Genomic DNA, 26,128 nt, shown 5'->3' with positions numbered 1-26,128 from the left:
CCGAACCTGGCCTGTAAACATGAAATACAGGCATATTTGGAAGAAGGCAATTGGGAGCAACACTTCCTTCAGTGACCTGCCAAAGAGGGGCTCTGGATTCTTGTTCTTCCTTTGAGACAAATCTCATTCTTTGCCTTTCTAGACAGCTAAATTTCCTTGAAAGATGGGTTCCCTAAGTCCTGGCTGTCTGCTCTGCCACTTGCTTTCCAGTGCAGCTGAATGGGGCGAAAGCACCCACGTGGGGAGAACAAGATGATCAACCTTATTGGGGCCATGAGGCCATAAATTAAAATGCTGGCTCCAGCCTCTCCCCTAATTCAGGACTGGCTCAGGCAGAAGCACCCCGGAGTGCTTGTGGGAGATAAAACATTTTCCAGCGCCTTAACAAATGCTTTATATGAAAGATGGGCATTAATAGGGTGGACATGCCCTAGCAGATGCCTCATCCTTTGCTGTCCCCATGGACTCTATATTCGGTTTCTCTCTCCACATACCTTTCAGCATTTTGACTGCTACGGTCTCACAGCTGTTACTTTTATTGATCCCAAACGCTGATGCTTCCACCACCTTCCCAAAGGCACCGTGACCCAGGACTTTACCTATGAGCAAGGAGAGAGGTAGTGTGAAGGAAGGCAGGTGCAGCAGATGCAGAATGGAATCAAAAAACCAAAAAACCCCAACAGGAAACCATGGGAACAAGAGAGAAAAAAGGTCATAAAGGAAAAGGAAGGAGTGGAACATGTGCCCTTCCCAGGTGGCTGCTTGCTCTGGTGGTGAGAATAAGAGAAAGGATGATGGGAGGAACTGAGATAGAGCTGGCATGGACAAAGCTGAGGAAGGAAATGGCCCTGCAGAAATGAGGGGCTGTTTGTTGCCCTCATGCAGAGTGTGTGGGAAAGGTAAATGTGACACCTTGCAGCAGAGCAGTTAGGGCTAATGTCACTGCTTTGTGCCTCAAAGGTAGTCTGCAGCCCTTTTAACTCTCCCAGATAGAGGGAAGAGACTGAAAGTGGATGTCTCATCATGAGGATCATGGATGCAGTCCTGGTCCTGAATTTAGGCTACCTGCTGTGGACTGGACTGTTTTGTCCAAGATGGCCAGTCAGAGAATATGGGGGTAGGTTTTAAAGCATGCCTAGAGGTCTCCTGGTCTCAGTGATGCCTGTGAAGGTACAGTGGTAGAGTCTGGGCTTACAGTTGGCTCAGGTCTATCCACAGTCAGACACAAAGAGATCTTCCAGGCACAGCTGGGTTTCAGGGACAGTGTGGAGAAGAAGATGGAACACCTGAGGCTGAGAGAAGGTATTAAATATGAAGAAGTGTGTAACAAAGCTGGAGGGTGAGTTTGCAGGGTTGGTGGGAAGCCCTGGCTGCAGCACGCAGTGGCAGGGAGGGGGTCCGGCTCACCTAGGCGCAGGCGGTCCCGTGGGAACTCCCACTTGCTGGAATCATAGGGCAGATACTCGCACTGCTCCTCCAAGGGCACCTCGCCAGGGTCCATGATGATGGAGAGGTAGCCCGTCTTGATGTCTGCATGGGCAGGCTGCAGGAATCAGCCAACACAGAGGGTGAGGAGATGCCTTCCCTGCTCTGGGTGCTGACTCCCAGAGGGATTTGGTTCCTTTGCCTGCCTTTACCTGCTTCCCCCTGGCAAAGGCCATTCCCTGTCACGTCCCTATCACAGCCCTTATGCACCTTGTTTTTGGCAGTGAGAGCGCTTGAAGCAACACTCAATGACCCCCTCATACAGCCCCACACCACATACAGCCCCAAGTCCTGCTAAGCCACCTCCCCTGCCCTGGGACAGAGACAGTCACGTACCCTTTTGATGTTACAGAAGATGAGGATAAGGAGGATCCAGAAGAAAACAGCAATAACCCCAGTCCCAATCAGGATGACAATCTCCACATTTGTCCTGTCATCAGACCCTGTGGGACAGAAAGGAAATCGTAGCTTTGGAGATTCCCATTCCATGCCCCAGCTCAGCTGTCCCTTGTGGCCTGGTTCAGGATGTGGGGAGACCGAGGAGGTGTGTTTGCCTGAGCTAAACACACTCTGGACTACAGCTCCTGCTGTGACAACACCATGCTACCAGCAAGGCTAAGGGGCTTTCACTGCCTCCTGCTGCCTGGTGTCACAGGGAAGAGGCATGGGACCTTGGCCACCCTCCTACTCCACCCTTTCATCCCCAGGGATGTTGTGGCTGCTGGTACCTTCCACGGAGACGCTGGCTGAGGAGTTCACACAGCCCTTAGCGTTGCAGACGCTGCACAGGTAGAGCCCAGCATCCTCCTCCCTCACCCTCTGAATGCTCAGTCTCTGGTTGAAGTCTGCCAGGTCGATTCCTGTAAAGCACAGAAGGTTGTGGTCACTCACAACGAGAGGGGATTAGTATACTGGACTCATTCATGCTCAAAATAAGGCTCCTATTTTTCAGCTGGTACATTTTAGGGGGCAAAGTGAAATTGCACCAGCTGGTAGAGGCTCTCTTCTGTGGACTGATAATAGCCCCAGAAATACCCTGGAGGGTCCTTCCCCAGGAAGTGTTTGGAGGAGACGAAACCCTGCAGACAACGCTGGATGGGGACTGTGCCCAGGGAGTCCAGCTGGTGTGTCAAGCTGTGTTTCAGCTCCAGGATCTTTTCTTTTCCCTCTGCAATTAACTTGGATCCTTCCCGTGTTCCTACCATGGGATCTGGGTTTGTCCCTGCACGAGCAGAGATGCCAGGCACTGGGCTGGGAGTAAGAAGATGAATGATTTATCTCTCTCTGCTCTCCAGCTGAATGTGCACATGCACAGAAAGAGCTGAGCCAGGCCCTAGGGCATAGACTTGGCTGGCAAGACTGCATCAAACTGGGATAGAACATGATCAAAACCAGAGTTCAGCCAATTCAGAGAATGGGCCCCTTTGCCTGGGCACAGCAACTCCCAGAATCCAGCAGTGTTCAAATCTCTAGCTGCTGGACATGATGCCCTGCCTTTGATTCACGCCCCAGCCCTCTGTACCTGACACTTCTTCCACCAGTTTCTCGTCTTTGTACCAGCTGATTTCAGGAACATGGTTGCCGTCCACCTTACAGCGCATCTCTATGGAGTCGCTGACGTTCACCCAAATGTCTGTCAGGTTCTGCTTGAGGCGGGGGATCTCCAGGGCTGGAGGAGCAGCACAAAGAGGAGGAGGGGAAAACGGGAAACTGATTGATCAAAAGAATATCTGTGTTCCTGGGAGGCTTTGGGTCTCTGAACCCTGCTGAAGGGTGTCTTGAGAACCCAGGTACCCTGCCTTTGCCACCTTGAGTTTAGCTTGCTTGCATGGCTTTCCCTGGGGATGGACTGGGAAGCTGATGGCAACAAGAGCACCACCTCTCCTCCGTCACTCCCGCCTGCCCTGCGGACCCTCACCCTGCACAGAGATGTATTTCTTGTGGCAGTGCTTCTCCCGGGTCTTCCTGTTCTGCACCTCACACACGTAGTCTCCCTCCTCGCCCAGGGAGATGTTTGGGATGGTGAGCAGCAAGGTTGCATCGTTGGAGTCAGGCTGGAAGCGCAGCTCCCCCTGCATCTTGGTGGCATAGTGGTGGACGTTCTTGCAGTCCAGCACAAGGGGGTTGCCCTCCTCGTCGTGGAGCTTGGAGAGGTTCAGCCGATACCACTGCAGGTTCTCATAGGTGTAGTTGTCTGCGTTGCAGCTCAGCTGTAGGTCCTGCCCCTCGATGGGCTCCTCTGAAGGCTGGGACTCAATCTCAAACCCATCTGGAATGGCTTTCAGGAAGGAAATGAACATGTGAATGAGGTTTCATGGCTGAGCTGCCAGACACAATGAAATGGTCTCTTTGGACTCAGCTCTCTGAGACCTCTCTGTCTTCATTGAGGGTAAAGGAAACCAAATCTAGAACAGAACTGTGAGATGCAGTCTGCCAGGAACCAATGGCTTTAAGCCCAGTGAGTGCTAAGGGATATGCTGAATTCCCAGGGTCAAATTAAGATGGGGTCACAAGAGAAACACAAGTCTGGGAGGTCTGAATTAGGCTGTTACAGCTCTTGGCTCAGCTGCAGCATTCTGTATTGCACACATGCCTGTTTTTACACATGCAAGCAGCTACACAACCAGGCCAGACAACTGCACACGCAGAGAATTACTGGAACAGCAACTGAAGATGTTCATCTGTCTCCACAAAAGCTGGTGGCTCTGACAGCACAGGTGGTACCTACAGGGGCCATGAGCCCAGGCTTCTGAGGTCTGCCCATAGAGGGACGAAGGTAAATCTCTGCTGTGCTATTGATGGGGTCCATGTCCCCAATCTTATGCAGCCCCATATGAGCCACGACTCCAGCTCACGCTGCTGGGCTCCCAGCTTCCTCCTGCCACCAAAATCCCCTGGGGACCCTGCCGAGGGACTCTGGCCAGCAGGACCCTGCCTGGAGCGGATCGGGCAGTGCCACTAGAGGATGCTCTTGGACCAGGCACATCCCCAGCCCAGAGAGCTGCCTGGGCCTGCGCCAGCAAGATGTCCCCCTCCCAGGACCTGCCAGGACTGCTCCAGGACCTGGGCACAGGGCAGCGCTGGCTCGTCCCCAGGTCTGCCTGCCAAACTCTGCCTGCACGATCTTCTGCCATGGCTCCAGGCTTCTGCCACTCTGCAGAGCTCTGGGGTGGCCCTGCTTTCCCACTGGCTTCCCTGCCACTGTTCGGGGTGCTAACTGTGAATTGCAGGACCCGGTGGTTGTAGGGTCCTGCCTGTTTCAAGCAGAGAGCTTGGCTGGTGCAGGTGGAGGGGATGTCTGCAGTACTCACTGGTCACGTAGAAGTAGATCAGCCGCTCGTCTCGACCCACTTTATTAGAGGCGATACACTTGTACATAACTGAAACATTGGCCTCTTGGATGGCCAGTTTGCTGACTGTCTGATGAGGGAAGAGAACAAACAAAGGAGTTAGGAAAGGCAAGAGTGAAGGGAAGTAGCATCAGTGCTACTCTCTGCCAGCCAGCAAAGCACACAGGCCCCACTGCACAATGACCCCAGGCAGCAGCTGTACCTGGGAAAGGGTTATGCAAAAATAGCCCCTTATTCAATAGCCCTTTGTGCGTGTCAACTCATGGACTGGCTCTAGCAACAGCAACATGGTTTTATTCCTGATCTCTGTTCATTTTTATGGATCTCAGCCAGCACAGATGCCTCTCCATGGGAGCAAAATTCTTGCTAAGCCCCTTGGGTCACTGTAGGGATAGGCCTGTGCCCAGCAAGGAGGACATGAACATGATGCAGGACCGAGGGAGTGGCTAAGCTCCTGCCAAGCTTTGTAAAAGTGGGGAGAAAGGGAAGGGGCACTGAGGCTTTGATTCCCTGTGCCCTCTACAGCTAAGTGACTACTTAGTGTCCAACAGAATTCAGTGGCATTTGTAGGTACTTGCAGACCTGCAAGCACTCCTTTTATCCATAAGGGGAAATCAAACCTGTGGAAGTCTCCCAGCTCTCATCACTTCAGGAAGAGCTGTCATCTTCTCTCCCTTTAAATTCCAGGTGTACATAGACATGGTCCTAAAAGCTTCCTCCTTCCTCCTTCCAGCGAGACATGACTAAGATTGGGTGAACAGCCAGGCTGCTGTCCTGTGGGAGCACTGGCCCAGGAGATGCTGCCACCAAATGAGCCAGGAAAGGCAGCTGGGGAGTGAGGCTGCTCTCCTCCTGCCGGCTTACGCTGCACACGTGTGAGCTGCCAAATGTGCTACAAGCACTCCCCTTAGAGGACATCTGCAGTTTGAAGCGCAGGTTTCTCCTCCCTCCCAGTTTAAATGACAAGTTAATCACATGCAAAAATCTAATAATTTTTAAATGCAAAAGAAAATGTATTCTTAGTAGTTTCCCTAAACTACTTTGCCTTTACCATTCATCCCATGGACTTTGGGAAGCATTTCTGTTCTAAGTGGCAATGTTTTAGCTTGTGTCAATCGGAAGGAACGGTCATTCATTCAGTGCATATTCAATACAGCTGAAGTGCCATTATGATTATACTTTTGGGCATTGCCTTTCTATTTCTTGGGGTTATTCAATACAGCTGAAATATTGCTGGCACCTTTGTGTGCTGCCTTTCCTGTTTCTGGGGGATTTTCCTTCTAGTCTGCGCTGTTACGTTTGAGTTAGCGTTTCTGGATTTGACATCATCCTGCTGTCTGCAGTGCATGGCTATGCACTATACACCCTATGCCTCACTCTGGCCTTTCCAGACAAAACAAAAAACAGAGGAGGTAAGTGAAGACAGGCAGAAAGGAGAAGGGGGGGAGCATAAGAAGATTTGAGGAAATAGCATCCCACCACAAGTGGAACAGCTCTCTTCTCCCAGAGCTCTTGCACATCCCTGGCCTGCACAACCTAAGTTGGATCTCCAGGACAGTTATAACCAATCGATGGAATGAGAAGGACACAGCTGAGTAGCAGGAGGAAGAGGAAGAAAAAAGGGGAAAGATCAAAAGGGACCAAGACGAGAGTCACATCTAGAGGGGGACACAAGGGCTTTTCATCCAGGAGCTCCCACCACCCCTGCTTGCCTCCCCGGGGGACACGGGTCCCTGCCTCTCCCTTTGGCTGCTCTGGGAGGAGCAGCATCTGCCCCTGCCACCTTTTTGTCAGAGTGACGAACTGCCGGCCAGGCCAGGGGACGGGAAGTGCCTTTGGAGGTGTGTAGGAAAACAGGAAGTGACTTTCGGAAACAGGGGCCTGTTTGTTTGTTCTGCATCCCTCTGCGAGCGGCTGGTGCCCGACACTGGCAGGAACAGGAACCCCGTCATGGCGCAGACCTGACACTCATGGCTACCAGAGAGACAGAAAGAAACAGGCAGCGAGCAGCGTTTGGTAGTTTGCAGGTCACACGCTGCAATGAGGGAGAGATGTTCCTTCCAGAGAGGAAATGCTGTGATGGAGAAGTGGGCTCTGCGGGGCACACGTGCTCTCAGTCACAAATACGCAGCGGATGGACGCCAGCTTCTCCGTACCACCCTCAACCCACTGGGATGGGGACAGCTGGATGAAAAGCTCCCCCCCACACATCCATATTCCCAAGGTCAGAGATTTCCTGGTCAGTCTGTGACTCCTGCTCTTCTATCCCAGCTGCTGAGGCTGCTCTGCGGGGTTTGGCTCTCCCAGAACAGCTCATGCAAGAGGGCTCAGAAATGGCCCCGGGAGCCCCCAAAGCATGTGCTCCCCCATGCCTCCCTAGCTGGGTGCCCTGTGTTCAGCAGCGATCGGTGTAAACCCTCCTGCGCAGTCATCCCCAGCAGGAGCCTCTCTGGACACAGGGTAATTTCTCAAAGATGACAGCTCTCCCTCGCCCTGGGGCTGCCTGGTACTGCAGAGCCCCAGAGCTGGGAACGGCTGCTGATGGTTTACTTTAGAAGCAGAGGTGTGAAGCCCTCCCCAAACCTGGTTCTGCCAGGCTCATTTCCAAGCCACTTTTACTGGCTGATCACAAATGACCCTTTCGAGGCTGCCTGTTTCCAGCTCCCCACTCCAGGATGGGTTTGGGGCTACAGCCTCACCTTGTTCCGCCCCTCCACAAACTCCACCCAGGTGTCGATGCTCTCGATGGGGTTCACCGCGTCCTGCTGAGACACATCTTTCCAGTCCTTGCACTCGGGCATCCGATCCCGCTGATGGCGCCTTGCTGCCCGGTGCCTGCTATTGCTAATCCAGCAGCCAGGGAGGAGCAGAAGGAAGAGAGAGATGGAGAGAGGGTCAGCTGGGAAAGAGGCATCAAAAACAGCATTGTGTCTGAGAATTAATGACCCCGTCCTTTGACTCTGCAAAATTTTCTGCATATCTTGGTTACACAGTCTTAATGTGTTTTATAAGGGTGCTCTGCAGTCACTAGTGAGGCAAACATTATCTATGGATGTGAAAACTGAGGCAGGGAATGGATACTGGTGTCCCAGGCAGTGTCTTCACCCCCAGATCTGTGCTTTCATCCTTTCCTACTAGGCCTGGAGAAAGGAGGGGGTGAAATCCATTCATGTGTGCCTGGGGCAGTTCTTGATGCCACTTTGCTCTGCAACAAGGCCTTAAACCCCTGCTGTGACTGAGAGTCAAGGGGAAGCTGAGCACCCAAAAAAAGTGGCAAGGGTGCGTGCTGGCAGTGCGGGGCAGAGTGCTCAGTGGGGCAAGCACTTTGGCGAGCTGTGTAAACAACAGGAAGCTCAAAAGTAGCCTCCTGCATCCTCTGTAGCTATGCTAGGCAGAAATACGGTGGCCTTGGGAGACAGTGCTCATAATTCACGGGCCCCTCTGCTTCCTGACAGGGCCACAGTGCGCTTGCATGCAATGGAGAACTCTCTGGCGTTCCTGGCTCGGCAACAGCCTGCACAGGGCTGCGGGACCCGGCTTCCTCCAGGCACCCTGATGTCCTCCACCCTGCCTGTTCTGGCTACAACTCCCCAACATCCCTCTTCCTTCTTCCTGCAAGGCTGCTGCTAAAAAATGCCACTGCAGCCCTGGCTGCTGCTGGCCCAGCTTCCCGGGGCACAGGCAGTGGGCAAGCACTCTTCCTGCCTACCTGTCAGTGCTGCCTGCACAAACACCCTCCTGGCAAAGCATCCTGGAAGCTGGCAGGAACCTGGCACTTCCCTTGGATTCAGCAACTCTTCCTCACACACAGCAGCTCTGTTCCTCTGCCTACAAACACTTTTGTTTCCATTGTTACCCAGCAGAAGGTGAAGGACCAAAAACCCACAGGGACCTTGGTGCAGGAATGGGGTGAACCCGAGCTGCTCTCTCAAGGGGCTGTGACAATTTTTCCTGCAATCTGCCTTAATTTCCCCATTTGCACAGTTGTCAACAGTTTTATTGCAGGTGCTGTGAGGTGTGGCCAGGCCATGGACATCCCTTGCCAGATGCAGAGAGCCAAGGATGCAGGGGATGCTCTGGAAGCCCTTGGTGTCTGGGACCAGCCAGGCTGGGCAAACCTCCTACATGGAGCACAAGAGTCTCTGATGGGTTCCACTCTGTCTCTTTACAGGGCGAGTGGGTATATAGTGCTCTGAGCTATCAGTTCGTGCTGTCCTCCTCTTGCCACAGTGTGGCTGGGAGGAGCTTCTCTATTGGCAAGCAAAAGCAAGACAGGATCTGGGACACAACCACAGTCACAAGGAGCCCAGAATGCCAGGCTGGTGGCCTGGTAAGACAAGGGTGTTGGAAGAAATTGCACTTACAGGCTGCGTCGGGAGAACATCCGACAGGGCATCCATGGCCTCCACTGCCACTGGATCACCTCCGGTGCTGGGATGCCATAGACTGTGCAGGTGAGGGCCTGGGGGCTCCTCCGGGAGTAGATGCTCGGGGAAGAGGCTTCCTTCTCATGGATGCGTGGAGGAACTGCAAGGGTCAGAGTGACACTGTGAGTGGCTGCAGGCTCATCTGCTGCATCCCCAGGCCAGACACAACCCTCCTGAGGCTCATCTATAGAGTCTGGGCACTAAAGCACCATAGCTCTCAGGGCAGCTCCTGGGAAGCTCAAACCTGCAAGGCAGAGCAGGTTATACTCAGGCAGATTTAAGTGATCTCCTTTCTCCTTCCTCTGCAGGATGTGACTGGATGCTGCAGGGCTCAAAGCACTGCCTGGCAGCCCCCAGCACAGGTCTACAGAGCTTGCTGGAGACAAATCTCCAAGCAGCAGCAGCAGCACCCTTCCAGCACTTTCTGTGCTGGCACCTGGTTCCTGCATGACAGGGACCAGTTTCTGCCTGGAGAAAACTCCCTGGGAGCTTCCCACCCAGAGGAACTGCTCCAGCTCCAGGCTCCATGTGTGTTGCAGCTGCCCTGCCCTCAAGTCCACATCAGTCAGGGTCACCCTCAGCAGTGTCTCCAACTGCAGTTGGGAAATGGCCCCTAAGCAAGGACTTATCCTGCCCAGAGTGATGGAGCCAGGAACAAAACTGTGCCATGTCACCCAGGCTGCAAGGAACCAGCCTCACTGTAAACAGAGCATCCCTCAACAAAGCAGGAGAAGGAGATGATGTAGGTACCAAGTGCTTTAGAACATCAATGGGGCCTTGGTCTTGGAACAGGCCCAAGGCTGGGGCCATGGGCTCAGCGCTCTCCCCCCAGCCCCAGCCCTGTCCCCCTCCCTTACCGTTGACAATTAACTGGAGGCTGATGCGCTTCTCCAGTCCTGCCAGCCTGTTTCGCAGAACCAGTGTGTACGTCCCAGCGTGCTGCTCTGACACATCCTTGATCTGCATTGAAGATTGAGATTGCTTGGGAATTAGCTTCCCGTCCTTGTACCTGTGGGGAGGCAGAGAGAAAATGCAGCCATGGGGAGGAAGTGTCCCACTGGCAGCTGGGCAGGGGTTTGCTCATCTCCACTAGAGCGCAGTCAGGGTGCCCCTTGCTGATGCTGGGAACCTCTTCGGAGAGGCCCCTGGGCTTTCCCTGGACCTGAGTTACAGGTCTGCACGTTGTCTTGTACAGCTGGTGTGTGGGGTTGGGGATGTCGCAGCTCTGTCCTGAGCAGTGTGCGGGTGCAAAGCTCTCAGCTCCCAGCCAGCTCTGGTGAAAGTGCAGCACAACATGGTGCACAACCTGACCCTCTTGCCCCTCTGGGCAGCTGTGATCCCTGCTGCAGGGGGATGAGGGGCAGCTCCTGTGGGAGCATCACTTGGTCCTTCCAGACAGTGCAACAGCTGCCAAGCCAGGGCAGGACCTTTGCTGCTTCTCTCTGAGACCTCACCTCCTCCAGTCCCAAGCTATGCAGCTGAGAGCCAGGGCAGGTGGGAGAAATTACCCCCATGGGTGGAAAAAAGTGATGTTTGATACTATCTTGGCCACAGAGGGACCTAGCAAGAAGGCCAGGCTAGGCTTTCCTACTTGGCAGAGGGACAGAGGAGAGAAGATGGCTCAGTCTAAGAAAGATGCGTTACCACTGGAAGTCTGGTGGGGGATAAGCCACAACTTTCACTGGCAGTTTCACGGCTTCATCTCCTGCAGTGGCTTCAATCACTGGGCCCTTTCTCCACTCCACGTTGATAAAGGGCTTTTCTGCAAGAAAAACAGTGAGCATGGAGGAGAGGAGAACACAAAGGGACAGGCTGTCACCAGGCTCCACAGGGCCTGACAGAAAGGACCAAGGACAGGTGGGGAGCTATTGAGGACACAGGGAGGCTGTGCGGCCCCGTGACTTTCCGCTGCAGGAGACAGCTGCCCAGTGCTGCAGCTGCATGTCTCCCAGGCCAGCCATGCCACAGGGCCATGAGCCCTGTGTGTCCTGCCATCCCACTGGCATTTTGGCCAATTTGGTGTTTGCATCTCTCTCTTGTCGTCTTGGCACCTTGCTGAATGTGATCGCGCTCCCAGTGTGGTGCTGGGGCGCGGAAGGGCTGAGGGACTGGAGGAAGGCTGGGTCTCACTAAAGCAAAGTGAGATGGAGGTGCAGGAGCCTTGGGCCGAGCGCTGCCTAAGCAGTCTGGGGACTGCTACTTTTGCAGCTCGGCTCTGCCTGTGGCTCTGTGAGGGAGCGGAAGGTGCCGTACCGTGCACAATGACGTCTGTGCTCTCCTCCAGCATCTGGGCACCGTTGGTGGCAGTGCATGTGTACTTGCCCAGGTCCTGCTGGCTGACATTGTGGAGGGTCAGGATACTAGAGAGCTCCGTGTGCGTCTGCAGGGACCGGCGCTCAGGCTCCATCACTGCCCGCTGCGTCTGTGGGAGGTGGCAGAAAGAAGGAGTTGAAAGAAAGGGAAGGAAAGGCAACAAGCCCTGCGTGACTGACCATGTGAGGCTGGGGCCAGAGTTTAGCACATGGTTTGCTCTGGTCTGCAGCCCAGTAGTCAGGCTGGGAGCCCTATAGGTACATGAACAGAGTGATGCCCTCAGGGAACTCCTCTATCTCACTGTTCACAAGAGCCAGAGTCTACCATGGGGGGAAAACACAGCAGGGAATGGACCCCCTCACAGGTTCTTGGTAACCAGGGCTGTGTGGCTAGAATAGCTCCTTTAAAGCCAACAATATTTGCTTTGGATTTGCACTGGTGGAAGTGAGCCCAGTGTTTGCTCAGGAGAGCCCCAGAGCAATAACACCTCAGCAAGGAGGGTGCTTTCTGCTGGGAAAAGGGGTTTTCCCTCTGCCAGCCTTCTGCTACAGAGAGAAAAATGGGAAAGCACTCTGACCGAGATGTCCGGGGCACAACATGGTTAGGGATCATGAAGCAGAGCCCTGCCAATGATGTGAAGAGGAACAACAAAGAGGCAGGAGGGGACAACTCAGAGGGAAGTGGTTTAGTGCACGGGGAGCTGCTGTGTTTGCTGGTACCTGTTTGCCAGGGTAAGTCCACTGGAAGCGGACACCAGAGTTGAACTCAGCCCACACCGTGCAGTTCAAGACCAGCTTCTCTCCCACTAGCAGCTCCATGGCTTTCTTGGGATACAGCTGGATGTCGTACAGCTCACTCCCTGGTGCAGAAGAGGCAAAGAAAAGACATTTCTGATCTGTTAACCCTTTGACTCAGATTATGCAGTTACAGCAGGCTTGGGCATGACGTCCTGCTGCTTGGTGTATCTTTGTCTGGCACGCAGTGAAGGAGATATAAGCACCATGCAGAGTATGTGTTGCTAAGGAGGACCACAACAACCCCATGAACCACACTGATGGACTTTAGAGTCATCCAAACTGCCCCCTCACACCCTCCCAAATATTCACCTGCTATATGGATGATGAAGAAATTGGATTTGAAGACCTTCTTATCAATGACAGTCTCACACTGGACGAACAAGGAGTCCCTGATCAAGTGTGTGGGTACCTGCACCCCCTTCTTGTTGTCCCAGAAAGTATTTTTCCCATCAGGGTAGATGAGGGAATTTTGCTGGAAGAAATCAACATATTACCAACTGAAATAAGAAGATAACAACATTCCCGCCCCTTCCAGGCTTTGCACTGGCTAACACATCCCCTTTGTGGGAAGAAATGATGCAGCATCATGCTGTGCTGGCCTCTCGCCCACTCCCCCTGAGGGTTTGTCATCTAGGAATCCCCTACACCCCGAGCAGTCGAGTAGCTGTGTCTTACACCATGAGCCTCCCCATCTGCAGAGTGGGCCAGAGACTTCCAGGAATGGAAACTTGTAGTGATAGCTAAGGAAACTGTCCCAAACATCAGCCCCACTGGGATGAGTGCTGACCTTGGGTAGTGTCCTTCCCGGGCAAGGGAAAGGTCCTCGTCCCCCAGAGTGTCCCTGGAGGGCTTTGTACAATAGTAACACTCATCCTGGAAGGATGTATTTGCGTTGTAAAAAAAAGAAAAAAAAAAAAGGCACAAACAAACTGATAACAGAGTTGTTTTTAGTCATCAACCCCAGGGCTGCAGCCTCCTCCCTTGTGGGGATGCTGACCACCTAGGGGGCTTGTAGATCACAGAGATCAGAGCAAAGAGGGGATGCTGTGGGGAAATGGGATTAAAACAAAGTCTTGTTTTGTTACATAGAGCTCCAGGGAAGAGAAGTAAGGTTGGCAGGAAACCCGTGGGGTCTGCCCAAGGGAACTGGACAGCACAGCTTCAACCAGTAAATAAAACGAGGAAGCCAGTGGCTTGTACTTTCCATGGAAAATGTATCCCATGCATTTTCCATTCCTGGCAGTGCCTATCCTGCTTCCACTCAGGTGATTACAAAGGCAGAACAAATGCAACACAACTCAGTCTGGAGTCTTCCACTGGCCGAGCTCTCACCGAAATCAGTGTGACGTTAAGATCTGGGACGGACACGAGGCATGGTACCCAAGTGTTCTCCTTCTTGCTAATGAGGAGGGTCTCCGGCTTGTTGATAAATGGCTGTTCAAAATCTGATGAAGAGATAGAAGAAGAAGAACAACTAAACAGAGACAAGGACTGGGAAGAGGGACCAGCCAGAAGAAAAGGAGGCTTTCTGGCTTTCTTCAATACAGCATGAGTTTGCCAGAGGGAGCGGTGCTGAGCTGGACAGCCCATCTGCAATGTGTGACAGTTGGAGGAGACACCTGGAGCTCGGGAATGCAAAGGGAGCAGCCGAGGTAGTCGCCTCCGCACCAAACACTGTACGGGTGGAGCGGCACTTGTGTGACGTTTGGGCAGTGCTGGAAATGACCTCCCCTTTCCTGGCCCCCTCAGGGTCTCTGCCTGGGTCTGACCAGTTTGTGAAACTGGCACATCTCAGTCCTGGGCTCAGCGCCTGCCCAGCTGGTGACAGTGTGTGGACCCATGGCGGGGACAGCGTGGGGCTGTGCTGCCCTGGTGCAGCAGTGGCAGCATGACCTTCCAGGGCGAGGAAATGATCCGCAACAGAATGGTATGCAGATGTCATCCTGCAGCCATCCCGGCCGGCAGATAAACAGATGAGCTGAGCTTTCCAGGGCTGCCACCCCACTGCCTCCCAACTGCTGCAAGCACAAATATTGACAGGAAGAGCAAAACCACCCAAAATTAATCAGTGAAATGACTTAGCAAGGCCAGGGGTGTTACTCTAAACTCAACGTGGAGAGAACACCAAGAAGCAGCAGAAGGGCCTGCCCCATCCTGCTCAGTGTGTTGCTTGTGTCAAATGAGAAAAGCCCAAGTAGGACTTTGTGGTGGAAGGGAGTTAATGGCAGCATATAAAGGAGATTTGTTGTGGCCCTGACCCGTCATGCCAGGCACCATCCAGTCACAGAGCACAAAATCCAACCCAGTCCCAAAGAGCTGGCAAGCTACCAGGGCAGCACAGACCCCATTTCTGATTCTCTCTCAGATACACTGGAAAAAGCTGGTGAGATCAGATGCAAAAGACACTTGTACCCCAAGCCATGGCTGGCTGGGGTAAAATGACAAGTCAGAGATGAATTTGGCAATGATCCCCATTTGGGGATCCTGCTTTTCAAATCACACTGGGCCCAACCCAGTGCTCACTGTGTTAAGTGTATAAGGGAATTCCTTTAATTTTTGATCTATAAAGCTGTTGCTTCAGTGAGTGTCATGTTGCAAAGACTTACTCTCGGTGAAGCACTTTTTTCTACAGCTTGGGTGAAACAAGCCATGCACAGGAAACATGTTGGTCAGGTCCCATGAAAATATTGATTTCCCAGAGAATTCTTATCTTTATTTCCTGGGATTTTGTGCTACCACAGGATTGCTGTCTTCTGAAATCACAGATTTGTTTCTGAGTATGAACATGTTCCTCATTCCTCTCCTGAGACCTGGGCACATGAGAGGGAGGAGGTACACAACTGCCAGAGGTAGGAGACTATGAGGGCCCCTCCAAGCTCAGATGGCAGCCAAGAACAAACTGATTTACTGGGCTGGTCTTGCTGCCAATGAGCTTGTGATTCATGCACTAACTCCCCTCTCTGACCACATCACATATTTTCTGTAAGGCCGTCTTAATGACTCGGATGGGAATAATTTAGCATCTTCTTCATTAATATATGCTAAGCTTTATGAGATGAGGGCTGTACATATCCTATTCCACCCTGATGAGGCATTCTGTATGTTTACAGTGCTATCTGTAGCTGTAATAAAACACACACCTAACCGGACACATGGGAAATGAGACATATGAGTGGGGAGTTCACTTGAGAACTGAGCTGCAGGTAAAATACAGAAAACCCAATTTTCCAGCCAAGCACAGATATTTTGTTTCTGGCAATTCCACCAAGCTCTCAACATGAGAAATGAGGTTGATGGATAAATCTGTGGTCTGATCATGCTGTCTCCAAACATCCCTGACACTTACATCAGCCCTTCCAAGCTCTCAAGGGACAGTTCCACATTACAGCCCAGTTCAGCAGGAACAGGCAGAGCTTTATCTGGATGCTCTGCAATGGCTACAGTTACCGTATGCCTGGGTTTTCCTGACATGTCCCTGTCCTGTCTGGAAAGGTGGATTCTGGGGTTTCCTGGATGTTTGATAGCCATAACAGGGGACAGCTTGATTGGAATGAGTATGAACATGTGCTGTGCAGCCATGTGCACAGCAACACTGTGAGGTGTTGGCTGGATCTGTTGCACACACGCTGTCCACAGGCGCTGTGAGTCCCATGGGCCCTAACAATGGGGGATTTATTGCCCCTAAACTACACATGCATGCGTGCTGCTGTCTGGTAAACAAGAGAGTCATTACTGAGCTGCAGATGAGGCTGGAGGTGAGAAAAGGTGGACAATGGAGTGAAGTAAGTTACGTTTTCAGGATCACACAGAAAATCAGCCTCTTGCAAATGCATTCTCTGCATGTAAGCCTGTCAGGTTGTACTTCTTTTTAGCACGTGTAATAAGCTTTCTGGCTTCACCCTGATACAACACTCTAGAGTGTCTGAACCCTCCTTGTCCAACGTGTCTGGGATCTAGGGAAGCTCTGTCCTGTATTAGGATGGGCAGCAGAGCCTATGGGAAGAGGAGGCAATTGCCCAAACAGACCCCAGTTCCTCTCCAGCAGCTGCCCAGCTTTTCTGATTTGCCTCTGCATTTTTCTCAGCATAGCTGCAGAGGCAAATTTGGCTTTGCCCTGGGACTTCTGAAAAATGCATCTTGTATGTCATGACCTGCCTGGCTCATGACAACTGCACCAACTAATAAATGGGGGCGGAAAGAGAAATAGTTCAGCCAACTGTTTCCAGGGGACAGTGCTCATTTATCTTGCTAGAGCAGGCTGTGAGCAGTGGGGGAGATGGCAGAGGAGCCCCTGGGGCATGGGGAAACTGAGTATTGGCCCTGCAGCCACTTGCGGTTCCACCTCCAAGCCTGGTGGACCAGCCCTCCTCCTCCAAAACTTGTCTTACGACCCTGGTGCATGGGCAGCCTCTGCTCAGACAGTGTGGAGAGGAGCATCTGGGTCTGCCACGGCGGGGTGGCTCCAGGGCCATCCAGCCTGGGGACAGCAGGAGGCTGCACATGGTGTGTCTGTGCGACTGTCTCTCTCTCTCTCAACTCAGCTTTACAGAACGTTGTCATCCCTAGTTACTAGCATCTCCGAGAGCCCCCAGCTGCCCAAAAGCTAACTCTTGTGCTTTTTTTAGCAGTTGAGAGTCCCTGAGGCCCGGCTCTCACTCCTTAAATTCCTGCATTCCAGCCCAGCTGGAGTGATGCCCCCAGGCTGGGACATAATTGAATCCCAGGCACTGCTGCCATCCCCCAGAAATGGACGGATATTGGTTTCCTCAAAGTGCAGGGAGCAAGCCCTTGGCCCCTTCCCTGAGCCAGCAGCAGCCACACTCTGCTCTAGGAGGCCAGGGGGCAGATGGGTTTTTTAATCTTCCTGATATTATACTGGTGCATAGACTGCCCCTGAGTTCCCCCAGCCTGAAGGTACACACTGACGGATGGCTCTTACCTCTCACAAACACATAGGTGCTGACTGCTGTGGTGCCCTCGATTTTGGCATCAATGTACTTGTAGTAGCAGCGGTAGTAACCCGTGTCGTTCGCCTGGGTCTCTGTCAGCACCAGGACCTTGCAGTACGGCTTCATGCCAGTCCCCTCACAGTCTTCTTCTCGGATTGCCCGGCCACTGATGGGGGCTGCTGAGGCCACCAACTCAGTCTCCTTCTCCTTCCCAGCAGGGTCCACCTTGACCCCAGGCCACGACCACTCCAAGGGGTGCTGTCCTCTAGACATGGGCAAAGAGAAGAGTTATCTCTGGGGGGAGCAGGGTGAATGAGATGGGGATTTCACTGCCCTGCGTCACCCAGTGCGCTCTGCACGTGGCCCATCCAGGCACCGCTCTTGGGCTGTGTTAAGGAGGAACGGCCATCCTGCCAGGTGGAAAACAGGCACGAGGAGATGGCAGGCAGCTTCACTAATCGCTGGGCAAGCAGAGGCTCATCCCCTTCCCCAGGCCACCTCTCCAGCCATGCTAAGCTGTAAGATATCAGCCCACTCACAAAGACATCCCCCCTCCCGTGACTGTTGATGCCAGGACAGGGAGTCACACAGGGGTCCTCAGGGAAAGGCTCCATTTATTTTCTATTCCCTCTCATTATAAGAAGGGTTCAGAGCTATTAAAAAAACACATGGATGTGATGAGTTCCTTTGGCTCAGTGCAGCTGCTGGCTGGGGCTTGTGATGTGATGAATGGAGTGGGAAGGAGAATGAGGGGAGGAGAGCAGACTGGAAAAAAAATGCTAAAGAAAAAAGCAGGAGGGAGTCAGGGATAAAACACAGAGAGCAGAAAACAAGGGGAGGCTCAGCTGATCGCCTTCTCTCCAGCTGCCAGCTGTATTTCCTTCCCTGGTGCTGTGGGAGGGGGTTCCCTTGCTCTGCACAGCCCCCTGCAGCCCCCTCGCCCCCCAGCACGCTCCCCGCACTGGGGCTGCTGCCCCTTCCCGCTCTGCAGAGACACGGAGCTACAGACACCCCTCCGAGGGCACGACCGCAGAGCCTGTTCACCAACAGTCCGAAGACAAACAGAAAACTCCAGGAACTGCAAGAAACCCCCAGACAGAGCTTGCACGTGTGCATTTATATATAGCTGAGGATCTCCGGAGCGGGATGCTTGCATATGCACATGTATGCACACGCCGCCATCCCTTGCTATAACTGCTCTTGTTTACTACAAACAAAACAAGCTTTTATTCCATGCTGGAAGTTTCCTTCTTTGAAATCAGAGCCCTTTTCAGAGGAAGGCCTAGTTCCCCCTTGAAAGTTTGCCAGTGTAGCTGAAAGTCTCTTAAGAATGTGGAAAAAAAAAAAGGAAAAAAAAAAAAGACATGGCAAGAGACAGCTGTGGGGGTAAAAGTGGCCTTTTGTCAGCACCGTTTGCTCTATTAGGAGAAACCGGGTTCATCTATTATTCAAGTTGGGAATTGGTGTGTTGGCACACGCAGCTCCCTCTGCCAAGGCAGCTCTGCGGGCAGATGCTTTTAAGCACAGCCAGACTGTGGCTGTCACCAATAGCTTGATCCAGCCAGCAAGGGACAGCTAGTGGAAGTGAGATAAGGTGCCATCGGAGAGCACAATGGCTCAGATGCAATGAGGACAGGATTTCTGTCCAAGCACGGGGAAAAGAGCTGCCCCTTTGTATTTGTCTTCGGCAGCTGATTTATCTTCCTGCAGACTTTGCTCTCTTCCAGCTCCCACTGCCCAGCTCTCCAAGGATGAGTTTGGAGGCAGTGTGCTGTGCTGTCCCTGTGTCACCAGGCGCAAGGGCTCCAGAGGCAGTGACGTGCCCTTGGGGACAGCCATGCAGCCCCTCTGATCCAGCTCAAACTTCTGCGTTCACTAAAAGTGCCATCGGTGCCTGAGGCAAGACTGGAAGTACAGCTCTGGTGGCTTGTGTCCATGGTTCACAGCAGGCTTTTCCAAAGGATCAGAGTCTCACAAACACTTTGATAAAAATAAGACTCTTGAACTTTGAGTTTTTCCCATCCTATGCATGCACAGGGAAAATAATAACGAATTGGATCACCAAACCGCTAACACTCGGTGCCCTCTGCCATGCCCATTGCTGCTGCACCCACTCTGGGGCTGGCCCTGCTCTCAGCCCAGAGCCAAGAGCTTCAGACCCCTACTGTGCAAAGGAGCCCCAAAGCCCTTTGCGTTTGCTCAGGCATTTTTGGCGCTTCACGTGGAGCAGGGTAATTGTGCAAGTCTCCAGTGTTTCCGCTTTCTGTTTGTTTACCCACTGGGATTTTCACGCATTATCAGATCTACTTGTTTTATTAACCATCAAGGCTAGCAGTAGCTGAGTGACACGTATTTATATAAACACGGATGGGCCAGTACAAACAGACCCGCAGACCAGCCCACAGGCAGCTCTAAACTAAGGCATTCCTTGCATCATGTGCTGTGCAACCAGACCCAGTGGGGACACAAAGGTGTAGGCATTAGTGAGTCCAAGTTAGAATCACCAGTGTGTTGAGGGCCAGAAGAACACAGGGATGAGGGCATGCCAGGCTCACTTGGGTTTATTTCTAAATCTACACTCTACATTTGGGGAAAGGTCCAGGCAGCAGTTTTGGATGGTTCCCTCCCTCCTACGTGTCACCTTTGAAGATTTGTTAGCAAGTTGTTTTCTTTCAGCTCTGCGATAATGTGCCTCTGGGTGACAGATTCTGCTGATGCCAGCTGGAAACAGATGCACTGTAGGCTTCTCCACAGCTGTTTTCCTAAATCTTGTTAGGACAGATGCTCTTCAAGGGAGATGTTGCAATTGGCACCACTTTTCTTCAATCCTCTTTGAAGCTACCACGTGTGGAATGTGATGGGCAAAGCTGGCTGTGGCTGTGTGGCTTAGCTGGGATAAGACAGATCCTATTTCAGCACCACAGAGGATGTTCACAGCAGTCACACACATGTAGGAAAGAGCAGCAGGTGTTGTGTGTCCCCAGATGCTGCTCCAGAGCAGCCATGGCAGGGCATTGCCTTGTCCTCGGGCTCCTTCAGCCCTGCCACAGTGCTCATCTCCTCCATAGGAGTCAAGAGGGCTCCAGGGTCAAATTCTTCCTTTCTGACAGAGTAGAGTTTGTGCATCCACAAGCACTTGTGAGTCAGCTCTATGAATGAGTCGCTGGGCAGCGAAGGGCAACCTTGCCCTTATTTTTCTATATACCATGGCTGGGTGATGGTCCCTCTTCACTTGAGTGCCCTGCGCCTGCAGGATGGGATGGGAAAGGATAGGATGGGATGGCACAGCTAGGATCGAGCTGATCCCTCCAGAGGTTTCTGCTGTTGTGCAGCTGGCTTCTGTGGGCTCTGCTCCAATGTTCATGAACTGGAACAGCACAAGCTCTTTGCTTTCCCTGAGAACAGGCTGCTGAGGGCATGAATGCAGAGATTCACAATATTCTTCCTTCTTGAGATGGGAGCTAATAAAAGACAAACTGTCCATGTGGGCATCAGCCCCTTTTCCCTACTCTGCCATATGCTGAGATCAAAACATCACTGGGGCTCTCAGCCAGCCCTGGCGTGATCTGTAATTTCAGGAATGCTCCTGTGCTGATCCCTCACTCTGTCTGGACCTCTCAAGGGTGACAGGGGAACGTGCCTGTATGTGATGCCATTTGCAAAAGCAGAGCTGCAGCATCTGCTGGCTCTTTGCAGGTGTGCTGTGGTTTTGCATCTCTGTTAAGCACGCCCAGCTCCAGAGGCATCGCTCATCCCATGGCCGGGCACGGACTCTGGTCACCGATGAGGCGAGGCGGGCTGTGGAGCAGAAGGGGGGCTGCAGAGCTGCGGTGGGTGAGATCCAGGCTGCTGTGAGGGAGCCTGAGAGCTCAGTCAGCTGCGGGACTCTCACGCTCGGTGGGTGAAGCTTGAAAGGTCTCCAGGGAGTCTCACATGGGGTTTTTGAGCTCAGCTTTCTGCTGCAGCACTGCTTCAAGCAGGCCTGTGCTCCTGGCGCCAGGGCAGCTCGAAGAGCAGCCAGAGGACATTGTTCTCAAGGGAAGACCAGGGTCAAACTGAAGCCACCTCCAACACAATGCTCAGCAGGGAATCTCTGGATCCTGGATTTGATTTCATATGTGTTTCTGCCCTACCCTGCCCCACCACCCTCTCCTTTGCCTGTTCTCTTGGTGGTCTGCATGTTTTTCCCTTCAGCTTCATTAACACAAGCCAGGTCTTCCCAGGGTGGGCCATGGTCCAGAGAAGAGGTTGGAGAAGCAGCTGGGTGTAATTAGAGATCCAGTGACCAGGAAAGATTTACTTTTCATTGAAATGAAGTAATAGTGTCCCACAGTCAAAATCCTTTCCTCAAGATATTAGACAAACACAAGCTTGAGATCTCGGAGGGAGAAGGGGAAACTCTGGGCCACACAGAAGATGCTGAGACTTATTTACCTGCGGATGGTGCAAAGGACAGTGCACAGCCCCTGAGGAGCACATCTGGGATAGCAGGGTGCAGAGGTGGGGGTCAGCCAGGGAGCAGCAGGGGCAGAGGGTGCATGGGTTTTAGTACTGTTTGCAGATGGCCTTTCTGCACTTCGCCTGGCCAGTTCAGTTTTGCACAGCACCTGGGAGCCAGGGGTAGAGATGTTCCTTATCTCAGCTGTGTCCACGCCAGCACGCTGTAGGGATGCTGTGCAGCGAGCCTGAAAGACAAGCCTTGGCACCGCAGCAGGAAAGAGGGAGGTTGCTGACACTTGGAGTGACTCTATAGCTTGCACAACGCTCCCTGCAAGGGCAGGCCATGCCGAGTCTGTGTTGGAAATAAGATTTTTTTTCCACTTAATGTGAGTTTCCTTCATATTAATCAATACACAACAAATGCACATGGAAAGGGCAATCTTGTCGTTCACAGTCCAGAAGGGTTAGAAAACAAAAGCTTTACACTTCATGGCTCTAAGCAGGTGTGTTCATGCTTGACTGCAGAAGACACTTTCTTTAAGCACTCCTCTACCTTCAGTATGTGCTTTAGTCTTGGCTTAATCTGCAAGCAACACAGTCTTGAAGACACTTTCTGTGTCCCTCCATGGGTCACTGCTGAAAAAGAGTCTGGCCTCATTATAAGCTCATTTGGAATAATCTCACTGAATCTCTCCTCTCTTCCAAGGTTTTAACGGAGTGTCTGCTCCCACATCCCTCTGTGGAAAGAACTGCCATTGCAGAGCCCTGGAGTCCCCAGACTCCCTCCTCTTCCTCTATGCCCCCACAGCAGCTATATGGTTGACCACAGTCCTCCACCTCATGCATTTCCTACAACCAAGCACACACCACAGCTCCTCAGGTCACCTTACGAACAAGCCCACAACCACTTAGCTTCCCAGACCAAGTGAAATCAGTTCAGTACAACCTTCAACCACCTCTTCTTTGTTCCTGTTCCCTGGCTACGAACCGATTCACAAAGTAAAAGCAATGCCATCTGTTCCAGGAAAAGTTAAATATGTTTATGACAAGACATGAACACAGTGCCAGCCAAGTGTTTGCCGTAATTGCTCCATGGTTATATATAACACTGAGAAACACCCATTTGAGGCCCACGCTGAATTTATACCCCCATTGGGCCCTAGCACTCAGATCCTGAGCACGGATCTGCTTTCAGCTGCTGAAGGGAAACTCCAGCTTTGTCAGGAAAATTGACCTTGGTCAGTTCTCCCACTTGTGTGGTTTTTTTTTCCTGAGATAGGGGGTAGTGCTGAGAACATGTACAGCTGAGTGTCCCAGCATGGGATGAATCAGTTCAGGCATATCACCTTCTCAGAGCCACAGTCTCCAAAATGACCAGGGATTCTCCAGCTCCTCTCACGGAGTTATTAGCCTGGCCTGGCTGAGGTTTCTCTTCACCTCCATGTCTCCAAGTAAGAGTGTTCAATCCCATCTCCTCTGAGACATCTTCAGGTTTTCAATTAATTAATTAGATGAATTCACACTTGGTGAATGTGGCAGATTTCTAGTTGGCCATGCTACTTTGCAGGTATACCACAGCCAAGATGTCCCCAGTGGGCTCTTCCTGCCTGGTCCTCCAATACCCACCAGGTAAGAGCAGTCTAGGCAGAGCCGTGCGCCTTACCTGCAGGTGATGGTCAGTGTGTCCTTGGCGTTGATGACGTGTTCCTCCTCAGTGATGCTGAGAGTTGGGGGGGTCATAGAATAGCCGCTCACCAGATCTGTGGAGAGAAAGGAGAGGGGGGGTGATGCAGACATCTGCTAGTCTGGACCCAGCTGCTGCAGGCAGCAGCTAGCTTGGCATCACAAGCCCAGCAAGGGGCAAAACCTCTTGAAGGAAACATCCTGTAGGAGTCTGCTCTTCAACGACAGCTCTAGAGCTGGGGCCAGAGAGCCCCTGGGCTCAGACTAGCACAGAGAAGGGCCAGAAAAAGAGTGGAAGACAAGAAATCAAGGAATCTAGGTGTGGCCGTTCCTCACCAGGTGACTGAGATTGAGCTCACTTAGACTACTGCTCTGAAATGATGTTATCTGATAAGAGGAGAGAGTCTGGTTGGAGATTTTTCTATATACATGTAGTTTTCTCTAATCAAGGGGACAAATCAGGGGTGCCCAGATACCACAAATGCAAAACTCTTGCAGTTGTATGGAGGTGGTTCCAGGAGCCAGCAGGCATTCACTGAGTGCCCCTGTCCTGCCAGGCACTCTCGGGTACCCAAACACGACCAAACCTTTGGGGATTACAGCAGCTCCCTTCCCTGCACCACAGCCGGGCAGGCATTCCAGAAGTGAAATTATCCAGGCTCAAGGATGGGCAGGTAAACAGATTATCGCACACTTCTCCCAGGTTTTTCTGGGAGAGTCCCACGTGTGTGCTCGCATCTCTGGCATGCCAGACATGCACCCTAAGCGAGTTCCTCGTGGACAAAACATCTCGAAGTACCGGTTACCCTCAGAGAGGTAGCTGTTGTTTTTCATTAGCACAGTGTTTCTGTCCTTACTTCATGATCTTTATCTTAAAACTCCAGCTTCTGGAGACAGGAGATAATTCAAAAGAAAAGTCTCAGTGACTGCAAAAGAGAGCAACCAAAAATAGAAAAAAAAGATGTTGCAAAATGTGAAGCTGTGACTCAGGTAGATGCTAAATGCTACGGAAGAAAAGAATGCAAAAATACATTGCTAGCTCAATTTTCTACAGAAACGTGAGATTTTTTGCAACTGCGTTCTGTGTATGTCTGTCTGTGTCCCTTGTAGCATTCAAACCCATTTATCAGAGAGATCTGGCAGGGAGGGAGAGGCCTCGAGGACGTGGTGTTTCCACAGGATTCACAAGGAGCAGGAATGCCATGTGCTGCCTCTCCCCCAAAGCTGTGTCCTGAGGACTCGGGCCTTGGAAGCCCCATGGTAGAGCCAAGTGATGAATGTTTCTGTACGGGGAGACCTGCTCAGGAGTTGCCAAATGGCTGCCAGGCCCTCTGACATCAAGCCTCTGAGCGGTGGCACGGGGAGCCAGGTCTGTGGGTAAGATGCAGTGCCCGGGGTCCAGCGCCACCAGGAGAGGCTGCCAAGGGGGATACGGCGGTGGAGGGACGTGCCGAGCGGCACCGCCAGCACGGCCAGGCCAGGGCTGCCGGCCTTGTTCTCCCCGATTGTTCTCCACTTCCTTCCCGCCCGCGCGTGGCTCCGAGGTGGCTGTCCCCACAGCTGCCCCCATGGCAACGGTGGGGTGCCGGCCACCTCCTCCCGCCATCTCCCGCCTCCTCTTCCCTCACCCGCGTGAGGCGGTGTCAGACCAGGGGCTGTCCCAGCCCACCTCCACCTGCGCGGGGGTCCCGCTCCCCGTGGCCTGTCCCACAGACTCCCCTCTCTCAATGACAACGGCAACAGCAGCCATTTTTCATCATCCAACACGCTGGGTGGGTCAGCGGCACCGCGGCACCTGGGACCAAGTGGCTTTTGGCCCCCATGGAGGACACCCTGCCTCGCGCCTCCAACCTCCCCTTCCCCGAGGAAGGGGACGTCAGACGCCACATACAAAAATGTGCCCCTGGGCTGTGAAAATAAATGAGCACATTTTTGGTAAAATCCCTTCAAAATGTAACAAGGTTTATTAAAAAAAAAGGCGGAGGGGAAAGGAATCTGATCGCTAAGCTGTATTTCCTATTAATGCCGGACACACTTATCCCAGTGCAAACACTGCTCTCCAGATGGCCATAGCCCGATGGTCCATCGCTCTGGCAAGTGGCCGGGGCACCCGCCACCACCACAGAACTCAGCCCAAAGTGTGAAAGATACAGCTTGCCATAGGGCCCCAAAACCCTGGCACGGCAATCCCCAGGGCTGGCTGTGACAGGCGCCCAAGTGGGTCTCAAACCAAAACCGTCCCTTTTGCTTGAACCATTAAAAAAAAGTGGTCTGGGCTGGCGGGAGCCTCTCAGCCATTGCCATGTACCACATTTGCTACACCGCTGAATCTAATGGGGGAGCAGGACAGCCACAGAAATAATTCCCTGCCTCCCTTCACGTGCTGCTTGGTGACCTGTGAGCAAACAACACCAGGGGGGTGGAGGGGAAGAAAGAAAAAGTACGGTCTGTGCAGGTTGAGGCTGTGGGATTCCTGCAGATGCATCCTGTCCATGGCCCGCCGCGAGTACAACAGGAAAAGGAACCACTGCTGCCTCCGAAAGCGCTGCGGGGCTGGGGATGCTCCTGCTGCCGGCAGCCAGCACCGGGCCGGCCCTCACAGACGTCCAGCCTCCTTGCCAGCACTTCGGGGACTCCCTGCATCAGGCGCTAGCTCATGCTGGGGACCCACTGCTCACCCTGAC

The 26,128-nt window shown here is 52.7% G+C and overlaps 1 protein-coding gene across 3 annotated transcripts in view; it reads right to left on the bottom strand.

Moving 5' to 3' along the window:
• The window catches only part of FLT4 (fms related receptor tyrosine kinase 4), a 57,864-nt gene that overhangs the window by 12,385 nt on the left and 19,351 nt on the right, over positions 1-26,128 (bottom strand). For 2 of the 3 annotated variants that reach the window (XM_082063717.1, XM_082063719.1), the window contains exons 2-18: positions 23,425-23,521; positions 17,312-17,586; positions 13,705-13,817; positions 12,682-12,844; positions 12,295-12,434; positions 11,516-11,684; positions 10,907-11,024; positions 10,120-10,271; positions 9,200-9,362; positions 7,535-7,679; positions 4,797-4,905; positions 3,404-3,763; positions 3,008-3,154; positions 2,214-2,345; positions 1,822-1,928; positions 1,408-1,543; positions 495-599 (exon numbers count right to left, since the gene is read on the bottom strand). In XM_082063717.1, coding sequence (XP_081919843.1) covers positions 495-599; positions 1,408-1,543; positions 1,822-1,928; positions 2,214-2,345; positions 3,008-3,154; positions 3,404-3,763; positions 4,797-4,905; positions 7,535-7,679; positions 9,200-9,362; positions 10,120-10,271; positions 10,907-11,024; positions 11,516-11,684; positions 12,295-12,434; positions 12,682-12,844; positions 13,705-13,817; positions 17,312-17,586; positions 23,425-23,521 — 2,631 coding nt within the window. The remainder of the gene's footprint in view (positions 1-494; positions 600-1,407; positions 1,544-1,821; positions 1,929-2,213; positions 2,346-3,007; positions 3,155-3,403; positions 3,764-4,796; positions 4,906-7,534; positions 7,680-9,199; positions 9,363-10,119; positions 10,272-10,906; positions 11,025-11,515; positions 11,685-12,294; positions 12,435-12,681; positions 12,845-13,704; positions 13,818-17,311; positions 17,587-23,424; positions 23,522-26,128) is intronic. The other variant, XM_082063718.1, reaches the window with a different exon arrangement.

Source organism: Streptopelia decaocto, assembly GCF_964273445.1.
Source record: "Streptopelia decaocto genome assembly, chromosome: 12".
Classification (NCBI taxonomy): domain Eukaryota; kingdom Metazoa; phylum Chordata; class Aves; order Columbiformes; family Columbidae; genus Streptopelia; species Streptopelia decaocto.
Note: the sequence above shows the minus strand (reverse complement) of the source record. Positions and strands in the feature narration are given on the sequence as shown.